This window comes from Chamaea fasciata, unplaced genomic scaffold (genome assembly GCF_029207755.1).
Source record: "Chamaea fasciata isolate MVZ Bird 193981 ecotype frontalis unplaced genomic scaffold, bChaFas1.0.hap1 SCAF_4, whole genome shotgun sequence".
NCBI classification, from domain to species: domain Eukaryota; kingdom Metazoa; phylum Chordata; class Aves; order Passeriformes; family Sylviidae; genus Chamaea; species Chamaea fasciata.
Window position 1 is genome coordinate 26,260,786 of NW_027094089.1, and position 24,154 is coordinate 26,284,939.

The window sequence follows — 24,154 nt, forward strand, 5'->3', positions numbered from 1 at the left end:
TGGAAAGAGTAAACACAGGCTGTGAAGCTTCTTGTGTGACAGTTGCCCAGAGACTTGCTGAATAAGTGCAATGTTTAGTCTTGCCACATATTTTATGCTTGACTCAAACAGGGCATTGACTTGGATTTGAGGGCAACTGCCTGCATGAAACAGAATCTAAAGGAAAGACATGTCTTCAGTCTAATAACCAAACTGCGTCTCTCCTGTCAGCTTGTGAACTTGACTGTTCTAGAGATGCTCTATAGCTTTCCTGTGAAAAAAATGGACTCCTAAGGTCCTAAAGAAAAGTGAGGAAAAGGTTACTGAAACCATAGTTGTTTTTTCTGTTGTCTGAAAATAATCCTTCATTTTGTCCCACTTGGGGGCTGTATAAGAAATAGAGAGGGGAGTGGTATCAGAGCAGTCCTTCCTTCCAAATCAGTGTCTTCTGGGAAATGCAACATGAAGCAGCAACTTTAAAGCCCTGCCAGCTCTTTGTCAGTGTTTTGCTGTATCAGTCTTTAATTTATTGCCTTCTTTTTGGGAAATGCTACATTCACAGCTAATGTAATTGCTGTCATGCTGCTCTAATAATTACTTAGAAGTTAAATTGGAGCTCATTATGAATCCTCTGGCACAGTAGCTTTTCCATTAGAGAATGTTAATTAGTTGAAACCAGTTCTCCTTTTTAGGAATGTACATACCAGACATGATGGGAAGTGTTTTCTCTGGTCCAAAATGGAATTTCTAGTCAAAGCCAAGCCTGGAATAGCAAAGAAAGAGTGTAGTGGTTTAAGAAGTCAGATGGAACAGAAGATACAAAGCTTAAAGCCATTTTCTGTTTCATAGTAAACACTAGGCTAAAGGTGCTCCCTTTTCTGTCAGTGTCGTTGGTAAGTTCAACTTCCACATTGAGCAAATAAATGTTTTTATATTTTGTCTGAGATATCTAAATCACAACTGGTTGAAGCATGGTATCTTAAGGGATGAGGGAGGCAATTTTCAGATTTCTGGTGTAACATGAAAGGATAAAAATTGAAATCTAGGGCTGTCCCTACCAAACATGTTGCATCTGTAGTCTTTTCAGAAAAAAGCCATGAATAGTGTTCCACGTTTCAAAAAGATTTTGGACCTGAGGGCTACCAGCCAAACTGCTTTTGATGATGAGCAGGTTCTTTCTGATGAAGTACTTTTGGTTTGATTAGAACAAATACTTTCAGCACAGTTTTTACTGAAAGGGTTTGTACACGGGTGTGTGTGTGTTTAGTAGGAGAAAAAGCTAACTTGGCTTGTAGTTGCTTTGGTAGTTGCAGAATTGGCTCAGGATGCAAGGTTGATAATTATCTTCAAGACTCAAAGATTTATTTACTGTAGGAGGAACTTGGTAGCAAGTGATAAATTCAGGAAGTCTGACAGTTGTTAAATGCTCATGGACGTTTCCTTTAATGGTTCTAAAGCTCAGAAAGCTACAGCAGGTTTTGCTGAAGAAAATTGCCTTTTCTTTGACCTGCAGGGTTCAAGTGTTTTAGATAAACAGTTTAGTTTATGTGTGAGAGAAGTTAAGTAATTGCATTTGTTTGTCTTTCCCAAACAGGTACCATAAGACCACTTCCTTTTGGTAAAGAGAACTGGTGTATGCCATATAATTTATTCCTCTCGTGAGTGGGAGTTGCTGTTCAGAGTTAGGTTGTCTGAGAGAAATTGAAATTAACTTTGCAGTAACAGTGCTGGGTGAACTTTGGCAGTCTGCCAGGGCAGTCAAGTCTCCTGGGCCACTGGCTACCCTCACTGCAAAGCCTGTATGTTGGAGCTACTGGGACAGCAGTGGTGAGAGGCAGAAAAAGAGCAGCTGCCTCCTGAGGGAGGTTTTCCAAGTTCCAGAGCTGTGAGGAAAGATGAAAAGATATGGTTTCATGGAAAACATGAGATGCTGTTTTGAGTATGTGACTTCTTCCCCAAGGGGAGATGGAGTGGATGTTTGAAATATCTGTACTCAGTTCTAACAACTCATGCACAGTTTGAGGGTAAGATACCAGCTGATGTGATTAAACTCTGTGTATGTGTCTGGGGGAGAGGTGCTTTGAGCCTGAGACAGAGTCTAGAAATATTGAGACCTTGCTAATCCTCTCACTATGGAGTAATTTCTGGCCACCCTGCTATTGCTGTATCTGAGGCTTGTGAAAGACTGTTTTCCTTTCATACCTGTCTGAAAGCTACCTTCTTTTTCAAAAATGTTGCTTTATGAAACCAACACCTCACTGTGTTGTGTTGGCAGTCTGTGTGATAAGCAAAGGAAAAATTTCTAGTCAGACATTAAAAAAACCCTCAAACCAACAGAAGTTGATTGAAATAAACCTTACAGGCTTTTTGAGAGGGAATGAGGTGAAAAGGAAAAGAGAAAGACAGATGAAACCGTGTGTAACGAGGTTTGTTGCTGGTTTTTAACAGTTTTCGGGTCATTTCAACTGAGATAAACAGACTAGTAAGTCAAATCCGTCAAATGACAAGGTTTTAGGCCTTTTCCCTGGAAAGCCCCAGAAGAAAAACAACTGTTACACCTCTATTAGTACACAGTCAAGCATTGTGATCTTGGTAAATTATAACTGCCTAAACTGTTTCAAGCTGTCTGCATTTGTTTTATCCAGGTGTAGATTTACATGATCCCATGAATTGTTCTTATGAGACAAGGTGTTTTGTTATGAACAAAGATAAGTGTTCAGAAAAAAACAAAATTAATTTTGATAATTAATGTTGACAACTGTGAGCCCACCCTTTCCTAATTTTGAAGACTTGTCTTTCTTGTCTAAATAGGTAATACAAATTTTTAACTGATATGGAGTTGTTTTTTTTTTTTTTGGAAAGAGTGTGGAAATAATCACTGAAAAAGTGCTTAGGGCTTTAGGCAGTAGTAATTTGGAATTGAGCTTTTTTGCTTATTTCTAGAACATTTTAAGACTACTTTCTTCCCTACATTAAGCACTTTTATTTTGACATAAGAACTGGCAAGAAATAAATGTATGTTAGAGAGCAGAAAGTTCTTGCTACTGAAGAAATGAGAAATTGGAACAGACTTCCAGTCAGAAAAAAATCGGAGCAAAAGGTCACTTTTATTTGGAATTTGTTTACCCTGAGAAATGTGATGTAGTTGCCAGCAACAGATAGGAATCAATTCAGCAGTCCTGTACCCATGCTTGGAGCAGGAGCAGAGCACTTGCTGTTTTTATTTCATCAGAGCATTGTGTTGCCCTGTTTATATCTGTTCAATTCTTAGCACAATGTTCACACTACATCTCATAGTGTGAACATACCACAGTCGTACCAGATCACAGCACTACACTGACCTCCTGTCAGACAGGGGTTAGCTGTCTGAGCTAATGATGCAAAAAATGCTTAGATTAGGTTTCTGATAAGCATTAAATGGGTACTTAATTTCTATCTCTGCCAATTAGATGTCCTCCAGGAGCTGTAAAGGTCATTAAAAATAATTTTTGAGTGTTTTGTTTGTAAACAGGCTTTAGACTGAAGTCATTGGTCATTAAATGTGTTTCCTTTAGAAGGCATGTTTCCTCCTGTAATTCTGAAGTGTGCAGCTCTGAGTTGGTCCTCTGAATCTATCAGCACAGCTTGGAATAGTTTGTAGTTCTTACAAAGCCAACTGTGGTATCCCATAAAAAAACAAATGTGGTATCCAAAGAGCTGTAGACCAAAGAAGAATAAAAGGAGCTCAGCATCAGCACAGCTGTGCTGCCTCATAGCTGGGCAGGAAGAAAGAGCTGGAAGTGATCTGCCAGTCTCTGCTGCTGAAACTATAGTTGAGGTGCTACTTGCGTAAGACTGATGTTAAATCTGTGGTAAGGTAGTACATATATGCAACAGGAGTGTTGTGGGATATAAGTTGGTGGCATAAGGTTCATTTGTACCTTTTTAGGAGGTCCTTTTTCTAAGACTTGCAGGTCCTGTTCACTTTAGAAGATTGAGTCACTCTTAAGTGACCCCAAAACTGACCTTAGTTTTGCAAACTTCAATTGAACTTGGGCAATTTCCTCACTATCAAACTTCCATAGTGGTTCTGTGAGGGTGATGCAGATGTTTGAAAGAAAAAGTAACAGGTTCTTTATGAACTCCTGCTATCATGAGGATACTTTCAGAATAGGCCTGATCCAGATAGATATCTTTAAAATCGTGGGTGTACTTCAGTGCTATGGGTGGGAAATGAAAGTTAGTAGTGCCAGTAATTCATGTAGAAAAATCTATCTGAAACTGCATCTAAGAAGCAGGATGTTTTTCTACCTCTAGAATCCAGCTCTAATTTTTTGTGGGGGAAACAAACCTTCCTTTTATAATCTCTTCACGACTGGTTCCAAATTTCCCTGAATTGTTTATTGACCAATAAAAATGAACATTTGCAGTAAAAAGACCTAAGATTAATTTTGCAGTGCTTTCAGCTGATTTACCAGAAAAATCCCTACAGCAGTGATGCAACAAAAGACATGTTCATACTCTTACTGATACTTGAGTGCCGGTCTTCAAAAATTAGTACATATAGTTGGTGATGCAGATTTTGATAAAGTTTTAGTACATTGCTGCTCAGTATTGATAATCCATGATGAAGTTGCTTTTGGAGAATTTATTAGCTTTTCAATTTAAAAAAAGTATCTTGACTATAAAAATATGCCACATAAAAGAAGAATGTTAAAAGCCTGTAAAATTTTACTGCAATTTTTAAAATTGCTTTGTTTTCCAACTGCATTGTGAAGTGACTGTGAAATAGTCACCAATCTTGACCATATTCTATTCCAAACATGTCCCTCATAATTATTTCAGGGAATAAGTTTCTTGCGAGAGGTGCATCTTCTGTTCTTATTTCATGAGTGATACCGATGGAAAGCTGGCATTTTGATTTTGGTTTTTTTTTTATCATGGTCACAAATGAACACTGTATGACAGTTCCTGGCTTAGTGGTATAGGAATCCATTTTCAGAAAGTTCAGTTTTATCTGTTGCCTGTAAATTATGCTCACCTCACAGTCACAGGTAGACTGGAGATGGGCTACATTCACATGACACGATGAAGCTTGCGAAAATCCTTGTGATTATCTTAGACCATAAAATTAACTAAGCTGCAAAATACCTTTTGCAGCAGTCTTACGAATTGAATAGTGCAGTACCATTCTTTTGGTCTTCTTTGACCGAGTGATTAAACTTTTTTTCCTTGGGGTGCAGTGTCTTTCATGATATGTGTGTGTTTTTTGTTGCCTTTACTAGATTAGGCAGCTATTTTTATGGTTAAGTCCATGAAAAAACTGATTTAGTGATCACTTTGGTAACTTGCAGTTCCACATTCTTATCTGCTTGGATTTCTCAGTTATAAGTGTAAACTTTATGTTATCACAGAGCCATGTTCTTTAAATTGTCCAGTACAATAAAAGATTTCTCATCACAGTTAATTCATGGGTAGAGACGACTAAGGAAACAAACTGGCTGAGGATTTTCTTCTCTTTTAGCAGTAAAAAGTCACAGATTTCAAGCCAGGAGAGCTCTGTATATCTTAGTAGAAAGTGGCTGCTGTGATCACCCGTGCTGGCACATGCTTGAAACAGACTCAGGATTTTCCCATGAGCAGGGCAGACTGATCTGTGCAAACAGGCAGTGCCTGCTCCCTCGTGCACTTGCAGGACAGGCTGGCTTTCCCTGCGGGCATTTCAGTTCTGTGCAGCTGGGGATGAAGAGGCATTTCCATCTGGGCTTGTGTGACAGCACTAGCATGTGGGGACCATTCATGCAGAAATTCCAGCATTTCAGTGAATACATGACTTATTTTCCATTATTTTCTGTAGCAATCTCTTATCAACTATATTCTCACTGTAGTAATTTTTTGTTACCAATAGGAGAAAAAGTTTTTAAAAAATAAATCTTGAACAATTTTATTGACAGTACATTTGATGCGTCACAAAGAATTAACATAGGCAACAGGAAAAAGTAATTATTTGGATGATAGTTCATTTTTTCAGTCCAAGCTCTGTGTCAAGCATGTTCCTTTAGCATGTTGCCTTTAGCAGCAGTAGGTTTTATGCCTTACTCTCCAGTTCTTCCCTCAGAAAGCTGCACATACATTTTTTATTTGTATCAACTTTGCTAGGGTACTTCACATTAGTAAAGGTGTTTTCTGTGTTCAATTGTTGTATTTCCCTGTGTCTTTTAAATCGAGTTCAGTTTAGTGAATATTATTTTGATTTACATTTTTTCTGGAACCTTTATATAACAAGTTTTTCTGAAGAATAAACTAAGTCTTAGTGCTAAGAAACACTTTGAAGTTTAAGAGTTTATGAGTTTTCAGGTCTCTGCTATATTATGGTAATACATACAAACAGGGAAACTCTATGTAGCCATGACATAAGAAGCTGCAGAAACATAGTGATTTCCTCTTACTAGAACATGGTTCAGGTAAAAATGAATTTCCTGTTGTGTTAGTATGAAAATTATGATAATTGTTTTATTATGAGAAATAAGTAAGTTGTCTCCATACATCTTGTCTGTAGTTTGCAAGTTGATTTTTACTTTTAATTCGCGTGTGTGAGATTTAATTCTGAAGTGTGCCTCTGCCCCACTTGTCTCTGTCAGTTTTGTTTGGTCAAACTTTCTTCTTGGTTTTGGGTTCCCTGGCCCCTCCCCCCCCCAACTCCCCCACCCTCCCTCCCCCAGTCACTGTATACCAAAATTGTTAAAGACCAAAGGAAAAACTAGATATTTGTAAGCTTCTATCTTTTCCATTGCACTCCAAAAGAAATTGGCTCACAGCTATATTAATATTGATGTGTTTTATAGAGACAGTCTGTGTTTTTGTTGTACTATATAAAAAGTGGCTTAGCTTTGATGATCTAGCTAGCTGGATGTGAGTGGGTCATATCAGGATATTTGCACTTCCTTTTGGAGGAATTTTCTGTTCCTGAAGCCTTGAGTGATTTGGTTGCGAGCAAGCCAATGACTGTGCTCAACCCACAGCGATGAAAGACAGGAGTTAGTAGTCATTGTGAAGTAAAGGAATGGAAAAATTTGTACTAACTGAAGACTTTGAGAAAAATTCCCTGACAATCTTGGGGGTGGAAATGAAGGGGTAAAGGAACCAAGTCAGGTAAGCAAAGGAATTATTTTTCCTTCAACCATGTCACAAATGGAGTGATGTATTTCCCTCATATGAGAGAAACACCAATATATGTTGTTGATAGAAAACAATGAGTTGACAAAATTCAGTGGTAAATGTGGTGGTGGTTTAGGAAGATTTGATGGCAAAGTACACTTGACTATTAACAGCTTAGAGGGCAGAGACAGATAAAGCTGTCACAGAGACCTTTCTGTTATGTCATCAGGTTTAGAAAGGACTCTCTTGCTCTCTAAACTCCTCTCAGAGAGGAATCAATCTAGGTGCAGCTAGATCCTCTCCTGGTTCTAAACTTGGTCAATGCTTATGTCCAAAGGATTGTATGTACACAATCAATCCTCTGTATCACTTAGCTAAGATGTCAGAGTTTAGCATACTGTTAATCACTTACTGGGAGTGTGCTGCTGCAAGGAGTCTTTGAATTCCTCAAAGGAGTAATCTTGAGAGGTCCCTTCTCAGGGAGAAAAATGAGCACACTTGCAGTCCTGGCAGGGAGATAGCAGCATTAGTTTTCAGTTAGGCATTATTTTTTTTGCATCAGTTCTTAGACTGTCACATTTCCCATAAAGTTTGAAAGGAATTTCTGTCCTGGGGCATTTTTAAATTTGATGGAATAGACTGGTGAAGCTTATCAGATAGAGTGACTTATTTGGGGGCCTTTTCTGGTGGAATGGTTCACATTCTCCTAAAGTCTATTTAGATTTTTTGTACAAGAATAACAGTACAGTGGCAATATATCTACCTTCAGAAGTGCATTAATTTGCCTGCAATGTTTAGCATTTTTTTCTCGGTTTTGACAGGTTTTTTTCAAACACATTTTGCAAGTTGCTAAGGAAAAAAGCAAACACAAAGCATGGATTCAAAAGAAACTTAAAAATATGTAGACGATGTCATTTGCAATTTATATTTGAACACAGACAAGTAGTGATTTTCTCAAATCAAAGGATTCACCAGTGTCATGAGTATTCAGGATTTTCTTTTTCCTTAGTCCCTACATTAGCATACTAAGATTGTGAAAGATGTAGGCCATGTTGCATGACAAAAGTCACCAGTCTCTATCTTCTCAAAAAAAACCCTCAGTTGAATCATAAATTACTCTTACTGTTGAACATGTATTACACTTAACATCTCTGCCTTGAAATTTCTGACATAATTCTACAGCCTTGCATGTGTTTTTTTATGAACTTCAACTCTGAAGTAAACTCTGCATTTTAAATTCTGCATGGTAAAATGCATCTCTGATTCGAAGATACATTTACAATAACCAATTGCTAACCATAAAAATGTGACACTGTGTAAGGATAGTCATATCATTTTTGTCGTATCATCAGACAGTGATGGATTGACGTCCTCCATCATTTGTGCTAGCCGTTGCACAAGCCAGCTATATCTTTAAGTTGAATCACAGACAGAAAGTTGGAGGAACATTCGAAGTGACATACGTGATTTGATAAGATAGAAAAGATATGGCAGCTATTTGCTTAAGAATGAAAAAAAAAAAAGATTAGGTTTGCTTCCTCCTATTAAGCGTCACAGAATTTAATTTTGCAGGAAACGTGGAATGAGTACTTAGAAATATTAGAAATATTCACTAATTATTTCACATGATAAGAAAAATAACACTCTTGATACTCAATTACCATCATACTTGTTTAAAAGAAGCAGTAAGGTTCGAATGGGATCTACTTAAGTGAGGTTTTTTAAGGCTAAGAGCAGCCAAATTGACCTGTAGTACATGAAGTATGCTTGTGAGGGAAAGCAGCCTAACTAACACTGTGAAGTCAAATGAAAATCCCTATGGGAGAAGTGGCTTTGGGGCTTGATATCTGTGTTTCCTGCAGCACAAGGTGTACTTGACCTACCACGCTAGTTTCAAGAAGGCTACACAATGGAAAGCTTAGGGAACATCAGCCAGCAAAGCTGGGATTCATTATAACTGAACAAGTGGTTGTAGAAAACCAAATAGAATGTCCTATTTTATACGTACTGATGGGTTTTATTTCAGAAAACAATGTACATATTCATTTTAGCTATGGTTTCTGCCTGAAAAGCAGAAGCTATATGTTTGGAAATTAAAGTTACAGTGGGGTGTTCATGAGTAATGGTCTTTGATAGCAAAGGAAGATGGACATCTAGAGAAGACAAGGATTTGCAGGAACTTGTGTGGAGTTAAGTGTTGATGGAAGAACAATGTCCAAAAAATGGACTGGAAATTGTTGGAGACAAGATAAGACATTTTGTAAGAGTTATTTCACTTTCATCAAGCTACTAAATTTGTTAAGACTTTGTACATCTGCACGAGTGGATAAGCAGACCTCGTAAAGTTCTTTGTATGTGACTCCATATTTCTAAGGCTTTTTCTTTCTTTTGTGAGAAACTGCAAAGTGCTAAGGATTGTGATGATGAGAGGACCACTTTCCAAATTTTGAACAAAATACTTTTATTTTGATTCTTGCTGATTGAGTGGGGAACATATTTTTGGTCTCTGCCATTATATTTCCAAAAGTTTTTTCCTGTTGCATCCCGTTATTCATTTGGTACCACATTACAAAGCATTGATTCAGTATATTTTCAGACTTGATACTGCATTATGACGCTATTTTCCAGCACAAAATACTTAGTACAAAACCAGCAAAGAGAGCTTTATTTAATGGATTGTACAAAGCATTTAATTGGTTTTGAAAAACATTTGGCTACTACCTCTGGAATTACTTTCAAGTATTTTTTTTCTTGGTTTTCTGGGATATTTGTCTACCTTTAATTAAAAGTGGTTCATTAATTATTCAGTCTCTTTCCAGAAAATCAGTCTTTTGCTCTTCAAAGGTTAAAGATTAAAGAAAAAATGCTGGAGGCAAAATCATACAAAAGTTCTTCTGTAGACCAGAAAAATAAAAGGCTCAATTTAAGCACTACTGAAAAAGTTTCTGAAGCTGATTTTTCTTTTTTTTTAATATATGTGCAGCTTTACTTGGAATATGTTGATATTTAGCCAGGCAGAACTGAATGCAACAAGAACTCCTGCCTCAGCCTCCTTGGCCTTCAGCTCTAAGACCAGAGCACTGTGGCCCCTGGACTCACAGACAGCAATTGTACAATAGTGTTGTATTTTCTTCCACTTGTCATGCCATGTCTCTTTTTCATAGGAAAAGGCTGTGTATTTCTGCAGTGACATTATCACAAGTGAAACAAAAAAAGAAGTGTGTAGATTTGCTGGTCCAGCAAATAATCCCCTTTCACATGTTTGAGCCATTATTTTAAAAAAAGTGTTTCTGTAGGTATGACTTGACAAGTAGACGTGTGTTTACTCTTCTTGCTACCAGCCAGATGCAGCCCAGCCCTGACCCAAGAGTGCATGGGGTGGTGTTGGTGCAGCTAAAGGATCCAGCTTTGGGGAGATTTTATTTCCTGAGGCTCGGTTTTGCACGTACTGAAGGACACTGTTCTCTGCGGCTAACTTGATTGCAGCCAGTCAAGAGGTGCAGCTCAGGCTTGCAGGTGCCAACACACAGCAGTATCCATTTCCTCGGGTGAAGGAGTTTTCAAATTGCAGAGCATGATACCATTTGCCACCATTTTGAAAATAAGCTTTTGTGGGAGGCTGCATCAATGCTTCCCTCACTGAGTCACATTCACTGGCACCCCACTTTCATCCTTTTATGCTGATAGGTTTCATAGGTCTTCTCAGATCATGAGACAGATAGTCTTTGCAACATTGATGTAAAATACTTTTAAAGGCAGTCAGTTACTGTCTTACAATAAGGACATCTTTTCTAATATCACTTAGTTTTCAGTACATTTTGGTCACATGCACAGTTCCCTGTTGCTGTATTGCACATCTGTTCTGTTTGAAGGGTTTTAAAATACCTTTACACCACCATGGATTGTAATACACGCTGTACGAACATTAAGGCAGTTTTTCTTTTAATTTATTTTCCAAGATGTCTAAATATATGAGAACTCCTTAAAGCATTTTAATCTTATTTTAGTCTTCAACTTAAATTTGAATAGGGGCAGTCTTATTTTTTTGCCTTTTTTTTTTTTTTAATTTCCCAGTTCATTTCCCAATTCATTTTCCAATTGTGTGTACTTAAGAAAAAAATTCCTGCTTGTTTTGGTGTGCTCCTTGGTGCACCTAGAGCTGCTTTGTTTCAGTCTTCTGCAAAATGCAGATGAATTGATAAAAACATCTGAAGTGCTATAGCAGTAAGTGTGAAATGAAACAAAAATAACTTTTTGACCACATGCTGGCAGAGAGAAATAGTACACAGCCAATGTGTTAGCCTTGTCAAAGGCTAAGTGTAAATTTGTCCTTTCCTGTTTTTGAAAGAAAACATTTGTATTTCTTGGGGTAATCTCTATTTATAGAGGATGCAACTTTTATTTTCCACAGACCATACACAGTTAAAATTTCCTAACTCAATTTTACTCTCTTATTTTGTCTAGGTTGGTCTTTCTGATGTCATTTATTGTGGGTGATTTGTGGTGATCTATTTTTCATAGATAGAATCAGGTGTTAGGCTTTGTTCTAGTTTGGGTTATGTTTATATCCATTTCTTTAGGAAAATAAGGCTGCTGATTCTGTGTTTGTAAGGTTAGAGTGGCCAGCCAGGCAATATGCTTGTGAACAAGTCCCAGAAAAATCTGGTTTTGCATGGGTTGGAGGTAGAATGACTATCCAGACAGCGCAAACATTTAGTTAAAAGAACTCATTAAATGAAACAGAAAAGAATTTATTAGTGGCTACTGGACAAGTATGAGCTACTACTCCGGGTTTGTAATAGAAATAATATTTGCGTTGTCGTCTTGGTGACTAAGTGTTAACCTTTCATGTATAGGTACAAGCTGTGCTAAGCAAAGAACGGCACATGCATCAGCTCATGTTCTGCTCAGTGTCAATCAGTAGTGAAAGGGACATTGTCCCAGGTTTTCTGTAGTGTCTCATTTCTTGTAGAACATGAAGATAAAACTGTAACTTCAGTATTAACCTTTGAGAAACTTTTATACTCTGCATTTCTGAACTGTGTCAGTTGATTTTGGTCTATTCACAGTCATTCTGTTAACACAAGAAATAGTTCAAAATCTTAATTTATGTACATTATTTGTGATCAAGTTAAATACTATGTACCTTATGAAAAATGTTTTTTTCTTCTTAATTCCTATAATTCTGAAGAGAATCCTCCCAACTTCCCTATAGTTCTCCTTTTTCCACTGCTTCTGCCAATACTCTTCTTAATTCATACACAAGTTAGCTGGAAATAGAGAATGCATGCCATATTAGACAGAAATTGAAAGTTTGAAAGAATTCAAGCTACATATTATGAATAATATAATTTTCAAAGTCACGATCACTAGTCTTTGTAGATGTTCTGAATCATTAGCCCCTGTGAACATTGTTCTCTCTACTAAAAAATGTAATAAAGTATGAAAGCCAAGTTGCCATAAATCAATAGATTATTGCTAGCTAGATGTGTAATGTAGGTCACCGTAAACTCCACTTTTCCATTTACCATCTGATGATTTGAGCATCTCTTTGGCTCGTGAGATTTCCTTTTACAGGATCTATGGGAAATGCAGCAAGGTACCTTTAAATACATTAATTATTTGTAAGTTAATTTTACCCTGCTTATCATGACCCTTACTTTAATGCAAAAACAGTATGCTCATGATGTTTCAAAGCACACAGAAGACAGAGAAGGCCATACAATACATTTGCATATTAAAATACACCAGACTGTTTGTGTATGAAGTCAAACTTCAAAGCATCTGACTTCTGGCTAAGGTGGAAGGAGAATATGAGAGAGCAAGAGCATAGCTGTACTGGATCAAATCAAGATCATGTTTTGTCCAGTATCGTGTCTGTAGGAGTACATGTAAGCTGATAGCTACAGACGAAAAGTAACCACGCATATGTAACGTTCCTCTTCCAGTTTCCAATCCAGTTGAAGTGATTTCCTGAACTAGGTGTGCATTCTGTGTGGGTTGTAAACTGTCGTGGTTTTGTCTTCCATTGAGTTACTCAGATCCCTGTTGAGCTCATTACATTTAGCCTCCAAAACATTCTTTTCCAACAAGGCCATACAGATTTGTTCTGCTGTGTGGAGTCACCACCTCAATTTTATTTCTGACCAGTGTGTGGCCCATCTAGCTTCTTTTGGTTGCTCTAGCTTTATTTTTTTTAGAAGAAAGCATTATTACTGATGTTTCTAATTTGACCTCACTCATAAACATGAGCATTTGGGTGGCTGGTATTAAATAGCTGGCATTTTTTATTATTCTTCTAGTCTACTTACTAGCATTTCGTATTTTCAGCTGTTATAACTATGAGGATTAGAAACCCATGCATTAACATTATGATATTTGTGAATGCTACATAACAATTCAGGAAACTTCAAGACCATTTCCTGTAATTTTCCAGAGTAAAAATCCATTGTTGTCAATACTACATCACTATGATTAAACTCCTCGTCTATCAGCAGATGATAAAATGATGGTGGAGGATATCATGGCCAAGTGAACAGAGTGCAGGGTGCACATGTAACCTTTGGCTGCTTTAGGAGAGAGCGAATGGGCTGTCGTTTGTGGCCTTTAGTATTTCATATAGTGGCATTGAACATCATCATAAAGTGAGAAAGGAGAAGGGCATGCCTCTAAAGACCTCTAGAAGGATGTTCTGTCCTTCTTGTTCAGAGGCTAAAGTGAACAGGCTTCTGGAGATCATTAAGAGAGGAGTTGACATGGGGGTATATTTTGCTTCTATATTTCTTCTTGAACTAAATAATGAACTTAGTTGCTTTAGCAGGTGACTCATTAGTACTGTTTCAATGTCTGGGAGGTAGATTCTGAGTGTAAATGACACGGTCACAATCCCTTATTTGGTTTGAAAAGTAATAATAGTGATTGTTTTTACTCTTGTAGTAGTAAATTCCAGTTTTTACTGGAATTTAACAAAAGAAGATGTGAACTCGTGATAACGTGACCGAATTCCTAAAAATTTGGTTTGTTCATTTTAATTATACTTGAATGACTGAGAATAGGGGAGCAAAATGCCTATTGCACATGGACAGGCATAGCAGAATTTCTTTAAGCTTACGTATTTTAAGGGAGACAAAATTATTTTGCAACAAATAATTTTCCATCGGGGCGTCAATGATTAATTTTTTCTTATCACTTGCGATGAATATTTTCTGAAGAACTAATCTCTGTTTCAATTTTTTACACATTTTTATATTTCCTGACTCTGACTGGAGGAAGAAAAACTAGAATAACACAAATTAAACTTTTCCTTTTTTTTGCTGTCCAGTGAAACTGGAAATACCTTCTGAATGACAAATGGTCTTCTGTGATAATTTTACTTCATTACTCAGGAAATAAGATGCTGAGAAAGACAGATTAGCATTGACCACTTGTGAGCTTAATTATAGTAACAAGCTTTCCGTGAGAATTTTGTCCACTCAATGGTGAATAACACAGAGGTGTTTTAGTAACTGGACGTTATTTAGATGCTTTGACATGCAGCTAGTATTGGGTATTTGGCTATTTTTATGTAACTGTTAAGTATCAGCAAGTGATCATGAAATGCTTCTTTAAAATTAAATTAAATTTGTGTATATTTGTGTTTTTAATCGGTCTCAATGTTCTACAAATTCACCTGATTTTTGACTCTTGTGAATTAAATATACAGTTCGGTAGCAGCGGAGTCAGTGGTTACTTTTGAAACTGATTTACAGGACAAAGATGGAAGAGATTACTATAAGATATAATAAATAAAGATAAATAGCTTTATTTTTATATATTAACAGTGCTTTTTGCTTCTTAATGGGCCTTGCAATTGGTTATAGGTATCACTTCAAGCTGGATTTTTACCCTATATCTCAAATTTTTCTGAAACTTGCTATAAAGTCAGATTTCTGCAGTATTTTCCTTGGTGATGATCACTGAACTTTAGGCTGTGGGAAATCAGTCAGAAGAAGCATGCACTGTCTTGATTGATCTCTTCATAGTCCAAGATCACCAGTGTATAGCCACTTTTCCTAAATGCACAAGTATCAATAATCACATACAGGTATTAGGGAGATCAGCATATTGTTGCATGGAAAATTCATTTTATTCTTTTCCAAACGTAAATGGTTTACAGGAATTAAAAGAAAACTATATACTTTTTTTTCTCTAATATAGATTGAAATTAAGTACATCTGAAAATTTTTCGTTCTCTTCCTATGTGGTTTTTATGCAAAAAAATTCTGTTAAAAATTAGTTATTTCTCAATTTAAGTAAACTTGAGAACTTACTTAAATGAGGGAGGGAACATTTTGTGTTAAATTCTTGCTTTAGAAATGAGTGGAACTAAAAGAATGACTAAACTAAACTAAATAAATAACTAGAAAGTTATTTATTCTTAAAGATGATAATGTTTTACTTACTGTAGTTGGAATTGATTTTAGAATGAGTGATGGGAGTTTGAAAAATATGTTTTGGATACAGAAGTCCAGTTGCTAACAACTCTGAATTTAGTTGTGTACCTATGTATGAGGAAGTATGTTTTAAATCTCTTACAAGCTGTGATATGTGTGCCCCAAATGCCACTTCCAACATGTCTTGTACCTTTTGTTAGGTCATAATGGCACCTTGATTTCTTAGAAGTATTTTGGTTTATTTGTACTGCTACATTCTAATTTTTTTAAAAATATTATTTCTTCTAAAGCTCTCTTTCACCTTGTTTGCACTTCCAATGTTGATGTGAAAAATGCACTGACCTTCAGTGGGCCTCTGGAAGACATGTTTGGATACACAGTCCAACAGTATGAAAATGAGGAAGGGAAATGGTAAGCTCTTTTTCTTTTTTTTTAACTGAACACTCCAAATTCTCAGGTATTCAGTGACTCAGGTGCTGTGCTTTTATTTTCAAAGTTAGGGTCAGATTCTGTAAGGCATATTTCTTAAACTTATGCGTAGTCCTTAGGAAATCTGGAAAGACTGGGAAAGAGAAACATCCACATGCATACCTCCAATTATCTCCTCAGTGACATAAATGACTTCACAAAATGGGTAAATTCCCTCATTGATGGACCTGAGAAAGTACTGTGTTTTGTCTGAGCTCTGTTTTTTCCATTTACCAGATGGAATCCTTATCTTTTCCTTCTGTAATTACAATGTAATTACAATGAAGTTACCCGTTTTACCTAAATAATCTGTATTAGGTGTTTTTTTCTAAAGTTTTCTGTCAGGGGTTTTTAAACTCGGCTGGAAGATTTACCTGTCAAAATATTAATTAGTACAGTACTCCCTCTCCCTTCCCTTTTGTAGGGCTAAATATGTCTTTCAACTGATAATATATTTGCATTGGGGACCTGGAGCCTTTATCTTAACCTCTCTTTTCCTTCCTGTTGTTCTAAGTAGAGGCTGCATTTTGGCATGCTCACTCATATCATTGCTTCTTGGTCATTTGATAAACACCTGCCTATGCTTTTCCCTTGTTAAGCCCCAGAGGCTAACGACTGGGCTGGAGGACTGAAATAACAATTACATGGCAAAAGGTTTGGGAAAGAGATCTCTATCATACTTTACAGCAGGCTCTGGTTTTCCCAGAGATTTTTTGATAATTCTTGGTAAACCCAGGGACTCCTGCAGGCGTGCAGGAGTGACAGGCAGCAGGAGGGTGTGTGACAGACAGGACAGACTGCTCTGGGGTGAGCAATCACCACTGCAAGGGCTGAGTCTGAGAGTCTGAGCACCACTGCAACACAGTGCTCAGAGAAATGAAACCACGGAGCCTGCTTCTGAATGTGTTAGTTCTTGACTGCTGCAATTGTAGGATGTTTAAATACACGTTTGTATGAGGGTCGTGAGAGAATAAGAATAATTACCTCCTTTGAGCTAATTTAGACCTTCAGGAAATGGAATCCATTCTAGGAGCTGGGGTTTTGCAAAGTAAGCTGTATTGTTGTAAACAGTCCTGAAACCTTTCAAAAGCAAACAATAATATGAGCTGGAAATGGTGGTTGTACCAGTAGCCACATTGTGATACAAACTAGTTGCCAGATCTGGACATCTCTGAAATTGAACATCAGAGCTCCTGTAAGTTGTCAAGCTTTCAGCATGTCTCTATTTAAAGGAGAAAATGTGTAAGGTGGTAGATAAAATTACACAAAACAGCCTTGAGAGGATTTTTCTATTGATATAATGCTACCTGTAGGACACCAATGGAGCTTTCCAGCATCAAATGGTCTCTGAACCTGACTGCAGCTGTTTCTCTATAGCTCAGGGATTCCTTCATGCAAAAAGACAAAATAAGATAGCTTTTCAGACCATGTAACACTTTCCATGGGGGTCGTTACTTCTGAGAAAGGAACAGCACAGAGGCATGAACCTGATGACCATTGATCACCACCGAGGGATGTCAGGCACACTCAGCTCCTCTGCATTTTACAAGTCTGAAATTTCTTGTTATAACCTTTTTTTTTTTTTTTTTTTTTTTTTTTTTTTTTGTTTTGTTTTGTTTTGTTTTTTTTTTTTTTTTTTTTATTAGGGAGGGGGAGGAACATGTCTTTTACAATGCTGCTCCACAGTATTTAAGACTAAATTCTTCCTCTGAGTGCTTGTGAGCCCCTCCTTTGGCGTTTGGTCTCAGAGCATTGAAAACAGGTTTTCTTCTAAGGTCTTGTAAAGATCAAGCACATATTAAATATAGCCTATCTTTCCTTCTGTATTACTTCTATGACTTGTCATCTACCCACCTTTATTGCTTTTAATTTCCTCTGGAATTTTTTTAAATGTTATTCTATACTGTAATCGGGTATATAAGTACATTTCCTTTTCATGTCCTTATTATTTCTCTTACATCTGAACTGGTATAATAGATGCTTTTCTTTTTCTCCATCCTATACTGCTAGTGTGGAGCTTGCTGCAGCTGTGCTCTCTCTGTAAGTTTTATTTTCTGACTTTTGTGCCTTGTGAGAAAGAAGACATTTCAGGTAACTTATTTAATTTGCAGGATACTTATTGGTTCACCCCTAGTTGGTCAACCTGAGAAGAGGACAGGTGATGTCTACAAATGCCCTGTAGGAAGGGACAGCCCATCACCCTGCACAAAACTGAACTTACCAGGTATGAAAGGAAATAAAACTGTGTCACATGGAGGAGTAATAGAGGTCAGATCTTAGGAGATTTTCAGCTATTAAGTATGCATTGGAAATATTTTTCTAGTGTAAATTTTCTTGGGGCTCCAGAGCTAAATGTGAAGGAAGTTGTGTTTGTAACATTAAAAATAATTTTATTTTAAGGCTTCTCACTATCCTGTGGAAAAAATGCTCATAATTTTAGAATTGATATGTAGTTGTGTTATCAAAACTTTATTATGACTGACAATTGACTGTGGTTGGCAGTAGTGGCCATTGAGCCAGGAAGGTCTTGGATCATAGTTTCATAGATTACCCTTTCCAAAACTCTCTGAATCCAAGAGCCTTCCTAATGCCATCAGTAAGCTTTTGATGAAAATGTGACTAGGCTGGTGCATCTTAATATGCCAAAGGTAAATATTAATAATTTTCATGGTCAAGTCAAGAGATACCTGATGCACACTGAAAGGAAATTCCTGTTTAATAGGAACTTCACTAAATATACCTGTTGTGATGTTTTTATCACCTTGTGTTCTTGAAAACCTAAATGTCAGTAATGTAACATAATAGTAACAAATAGAAAAGCTATTAAGTCAGTCATAGCAAGACAAGGTAAAAAAATGAATGTTTTTTTTTCCTAATTAACAAAACTCTGTGCGTAGTAATATGTTTTCATTGTGCTGTTATTTTTACTTTTTTTTCTTTTCTTGCGGTTCAAGAAAACTATTTCAGACAGCAACCCAGACTAATTTTCTGGGATAAAAGCCAGTCTCAGAATTTTTTCTTGATTGTTGCAATTGAAGAAAGAGGGGGAAGGGTGCTAAAATATTTGATGAAACCAGTGTCAGTCTGGGTTTTATTTTAGAAGCTGGAAGCTCCATACTAGGGGATATATAACTTAACATTTTGTTTTCATGTTCCCAAATGCTTAACATTTTAATCTATTTATAGCTTCTACTTCAGTTCCTAATGTCGTGGAAGTAAAAGAAAACATGACTCTTGGAACAACCTTAGTGACTAACCCAAAAGGAGGGTTTCTGGTAAGAAAGGACTTTTTGCTAATTTTGAAAGTGGTTCTTTTTCTCAAGTATCATAACAAAAACATTTCATCCTTTTTCATTTTTTAAAGGCATGTGGACCACTTTATGCTTATAAATGTGGACGTTTGCATTACACAACTGGAGTTTGTTCTAATGTCAGCTCCACTTTTGAAACTGTTGAGGCCATTGCTCCGTCTGTGCAAGGTATGCATGCCACAGGAATTTTCCTGTGTGTACAAAAATAAATAGTGCCAAACAAGACAAATGTGTACACATAGGCATACTGAAAAAAATGAGCTGCTTAACTTAGCTACCAGCATTACCAAGTTAAGTAAATGTTTTCATTGTCCGTATATAACCTAAATTCTTCCTACTTTTGGAATTTATCTCAGTATAAACAATCATTACAGTGCTATGTAACATCCAAACACAATTGCTAAAAATAGTTGGTTATGTTTTTAACTTATGGCCAAAAGACTCCTTTTAAATAATGACGGCATATTGAGACCTAATACAAATCCAGCTTAGTAATATACATACAAATCTTAAAGACCTAGTCCTTTGGAAAAATTGTAGAATAGATTGACATTGAAGAAGGTTGGGGGTCACTGGTAAATACTCCAGTTTTATGGTCTTCTTCCATTCTTAAATTTCTGCTCACAAGAAAACCCCTTCCTGATAAAGGGAACACAAGCCATGTGAAATACAATGCAAAAGTTGAAGAATGGTAGTTGGAATCAAGTATGTCAGTTCAGCCCCACTGCAGAAGAATATATATTTTGTTACTAATGACAAAAGTAGCTGGAGTTGTGAGATAGTCTGATCCTTGTTACTGTCAATTCTTGTGTGGCAATTTGTGTTGCAGAGTGTAAAACCCAGCTGGACATTGTCATAGTCCTTGATGGGTCCAACAGCATTTATCCATGGGAGAGTGTCACAGACTTTCTGAACAGCCTCCTGAGAAACATGGATATAGGTCCTCAGCAAACACAGGTAACATGGTAGATATTTCATAGTTTTTTTAATTCGAGAGGAAAAAAACAATTTACAGGAAATGGTATAATAGTGTCATCTATGGACCTCTTCAATTCCAAGAACTTAGAGCAGCAGGATACTAAAGCTGTAACCACAACTAAGTCAGTCCTCAGTCATCAAGCAGCAATGTCAGGAAAGACCGTCCCTCCCCCCACTGCTCAGGCAGTCTGGAGAAACCAGCTTTCTAACCCAGAGACAAAAGTTAAGTGCATTAAGTGAGGCTGCTTGAATGCTGTCCTTTCCCACTTCCTTCCTCTCCACATCCCCTTCTTGTCTTCCTTTGTACTTCGTTACACAAAGGTCATTTCTGCTCGTCTGAAGCGCACATGCGTGGTTTGGGAAGGCTTTGATTGTAAGCTTTTTGGAGCAGTGTTCTTAGCACTGTGGAACATTGGGCATGCAGCTTTTAAACCTTGAGATCCTAATTAATGAGTGGCTGTTTAGCTGTATGTTATTAATGGCAGAAGCTTAATTTATATAATAAGTGGAGAGGGCCAAATTCCCAGCTGCTATAAATCAGTGCTATTCCATCAGAATTACTGGAGCTACGACCAATTACCCCCTTGAGGATCTGGCATATGTCCCACAGGCTGCTGAACAGATTATGTAAATATCAGTTCTAAAAGAACTCTGGGAAGGGGGAAACATTGACTTTGGGATACATATTAACAAAAAGCTTTATTAACAGCAAGAGAAGAAACTGTTTCTTCCTTTCCTTTCTTTATTTTCCATCTCCCAAAATCAAGGATTTTCCAGGATCTCCTGTAATAAATTCCGTGCTACAGGCAGTTTTGCGACTTTGGGTTAGCTGCTAACATTCAGCTCCTGCCTTCACAAAGGAGACTGTGAGAAGATGTAAAGGATTCCTCTGTCTGCAAAGAGTATTACCCCCATAATTTTCCATTTCAGTTATGGTTTTCAAGTTACCACCCAAGTTGTCTATTTTCTATACTGAACACTGCCTGATAAAATAACCTATTAACTGTCAACTTCGCAATTATATCCTGTCATTTTAAACACACTTTTCTTCAGATATTGCAAGGAAGAAGGAAAAACACTTTGTCAAGTTCAGCAGAAAGGAAAAAATTCTTTCTGTTAATTTAAACAGATGATTACTCAAAAATGTGCCATTTTAAAATACTTTAACCTGAACTTCCCGGTATGGCGCATTGACTGCATGGAAATCATCACTGTTTTCTGCCCAAATGTCTTCATGGGAGTGGTATTCAGAGGAATCAACTCTACTGCACCCTCATTCTTCTTCCTCACCCAGAAACTCCTAAATTTTTACAATGCCACACCTTTGTTGTGTTCAGTTTTGGAATACTGCCTCGTCTGTGTGGCTCAGCTCATGCAGAAAAGGTCCCTCTCTGGCCTGCACTCCAGCAGCCTCCCATCTCCACCTACAAAATCCCTTGTGCCCACAGTTTGGCATAGCTACCCCTCTTCTCACACATACACATACTCACTTGAAGACGTCAGCTTTGGCATCTGGTTACTACAGAGCAGAAACATTTCAGTGGCAGATAAGAAAGGGATAAAGAGGAGAGGGGCTGAAAAACAGGAAATAGACAACAGAAGCTAGGTGGAATTTTTCTCAGTCCCTCTTACCTTCCTCCTTCCCCAGAACATATCTCATCTCTCCACTCCTCTGAGCCCCCTGCTTGGAAACCCTGGTGCATCTGAATATAGTAATGAGTTTATACTATGTCCCTCACCCACACTGTCTCCTTTCTCATAAAAAATGTTTAAATGACTATACAATAGGGAAAAGGAGAAACAACAGAGCAGGCTTATTTATCCCCTCTCCTCTGGGAGCCCAGAAGAGAAGCCTAGGAACAATATCTTACTTTTTGTCTGTTTAAATTGATTTTTCCAATTTAATTTTTATATACTGAGCATGTAGAAATCTGTGGACTTTCATTGACTTAAGATTGTTTTGCACAGGAAAGGAATGAGGTGATTACAGAATAACTCCTTAGCAGATTGGGCATGACTTGTTCAAAACCGTGTTTTGATTAGAAGCTTTTGAGATTTTTTTTTTCCCACTTCCGCCCTCCATGAACAATTGTCATTAGACTTGTAACAAGTTGAGAGAAAGTACTCAGTGTCTCATGTTTGGCAGATCTGAAAATGAAAGACTGAAATTTCAGATGTAGAAAGTCAAAGTTAATGGTGGTTTTTTTCCTTCACTTCCTCTTTCTCTTCTCAGATAATCTACAACACCATACTGATGATTAAGCTGGTTATCTTGACTTTTGGGATAAAAGAAGTAAATGGAAAGTGATGATAGAAAAGTGGAAAAAGGAGGAGGAATTATGTAGAAATAGTAGAAGTAGGAACAAAATCAAAATATTTCTCTTGGGGTTTTTTGCCTCATTTTTAACTGTTGTGGAGATAATTATCTTTTTAATATGGAAGGGTAGGTTCTTTAATCATTTACAGATGAGTAACTTTCTGTGGATTTGTCTCAAAAGAAAAAGCAGAATACTTGAATAAATTCAATTCTAGCTTTAAAGCTACTCTGGAAAGGCCTTTAGAAATCTTTAGACAATTTCTATTTATATGTTAAAATATAACATAGGCAGTTATAAATGTTTGGCCTGTACCTTATTGGGTCTCCAAAAGGACTGTATCAGTACACTAGTAAGTCATGCCATGCCATACCTTACAATTAGTTTTGTCTTCAGAAGAAACAGAAGTATATTTAAAAAGTATTGCAAAGATTAAGGATGAAGAAAGGTTTTTGCAAGAGTTTACAAGTAACTTGTGTCTCAAAGTAAATAAAACATGGGAAAATTAATTTTTTGTTCGTTTGTTCAAATGTCTTCAAAAATATCTCCTTATGAAAAAAAATACTATCCATCAATTTTTCCCAAGGCAGCTCTGCTTTTCTTTTACTTTAAGTATTAGTACATACAAAAATATTTCTTATTTCTCTCCACATCCCAATGCTGAAAACCATAACGTGATTTCATGTAGCAAATGGCTTTCCTTTGATTTTATTTTTCTATTTGTTGGGTTTTGCCAAATTGATTAGCTTAATGATTTATTGGGAAAACCAGTATGTACTTTCCACATAAGGATCTGGATTCACTTACAGGACAACAATAAATTGTAGCCCTGAGAACTGCTTTGTTCCAAAGTAGAACAGTGCATCACTTGATGTTCTCTTGTACAACACTTTTCACACGAACTGGGGACAATTAAAGAATTATTCCCTTGTGTAATGTAAAAGCCATGGAATGCTAGGGAAGGGAACATAAACTTAAGAATTACAAGAATGTTCAATAGATTACGGTTAGTACTGCTGGGAAAAATAATAGATTCTCTGAAGCAGAGCAGAATTATGTCCTTCAGTGTAGCACTATTGCCTTTTCCAGATATAAATTAAACAAGCAAATCAAAACATATGATGCCTGTAAACATCATTCTCACAGGCTTGCTGAAGTTCCATAAAGGCACATTTGCATCATGTAGATGTGCCACTTTTACTTTCTCAGAAGATGAAAAGGCTACAAAAGTTCAAACCTTCATTGCTGTCTGATAGAATGTAACTCTAATTTTACAAGGTGATTGTTCTGTGATCCTGTAGGAGACTGGAACATGAGGCCTAGCAGCATTTTCTCAGAGATTTTTTTGTTACCTTTTATTGAGTAATTGTTCATCTTTGATGCCATGGAATATGTAGAACATGATGATCAGTGTTTTCAAAGCTAGTGCTAAGGAAGGGTCGCACAAGACAATTGTATCTCGTAAGATAACCACATGCCCCCCTTCCTTCCTGGTTTACAAGCTATGCTGCACTGTGCAGTTTTCAGACTCAGA

The 24,154-nt window shown here is 37.0% G+C and overlaps 1 protein-coding gene across 1 annotated transcript in view; it reads left to right on the forward strand.

Annotated features, from left to right (window-relative positions):
- ITGA1 (integrin subunit alpha 1) overlaps nucleotides 1–24,154 on the forward strand; it is a 74,482-nt gene that overhangs the window by 13,216 nt on the left and 37,112 nt on the right. The window contains exons 2-6 of the mRNA XM_066181135.1: nucleotides 15,839–15,959; nucleotides 18,128–18,240; nucleotides 19,203–19,291; nucleotides 19,381–19,495; nucleotides 20,157–20,284. Coding sequence (XP_066037232.1) covers nucleotides 15,839–15,959; nucleotides 18,128–18,240; nucleotides 19,203–19,291; nucleotides 19,381–19,495; nucleotides 20,157–20,284 — 566 coding nt within the window. The remainder of the gene's footprint in view (nucleotides 1–15,838; nucleotides 15,960–18,127; nucleotides 18,241–19,202; nucleotides 19,292–19,380; nucleotides 19,496–20,156; nucleotides 20,285–24,154) is intronic.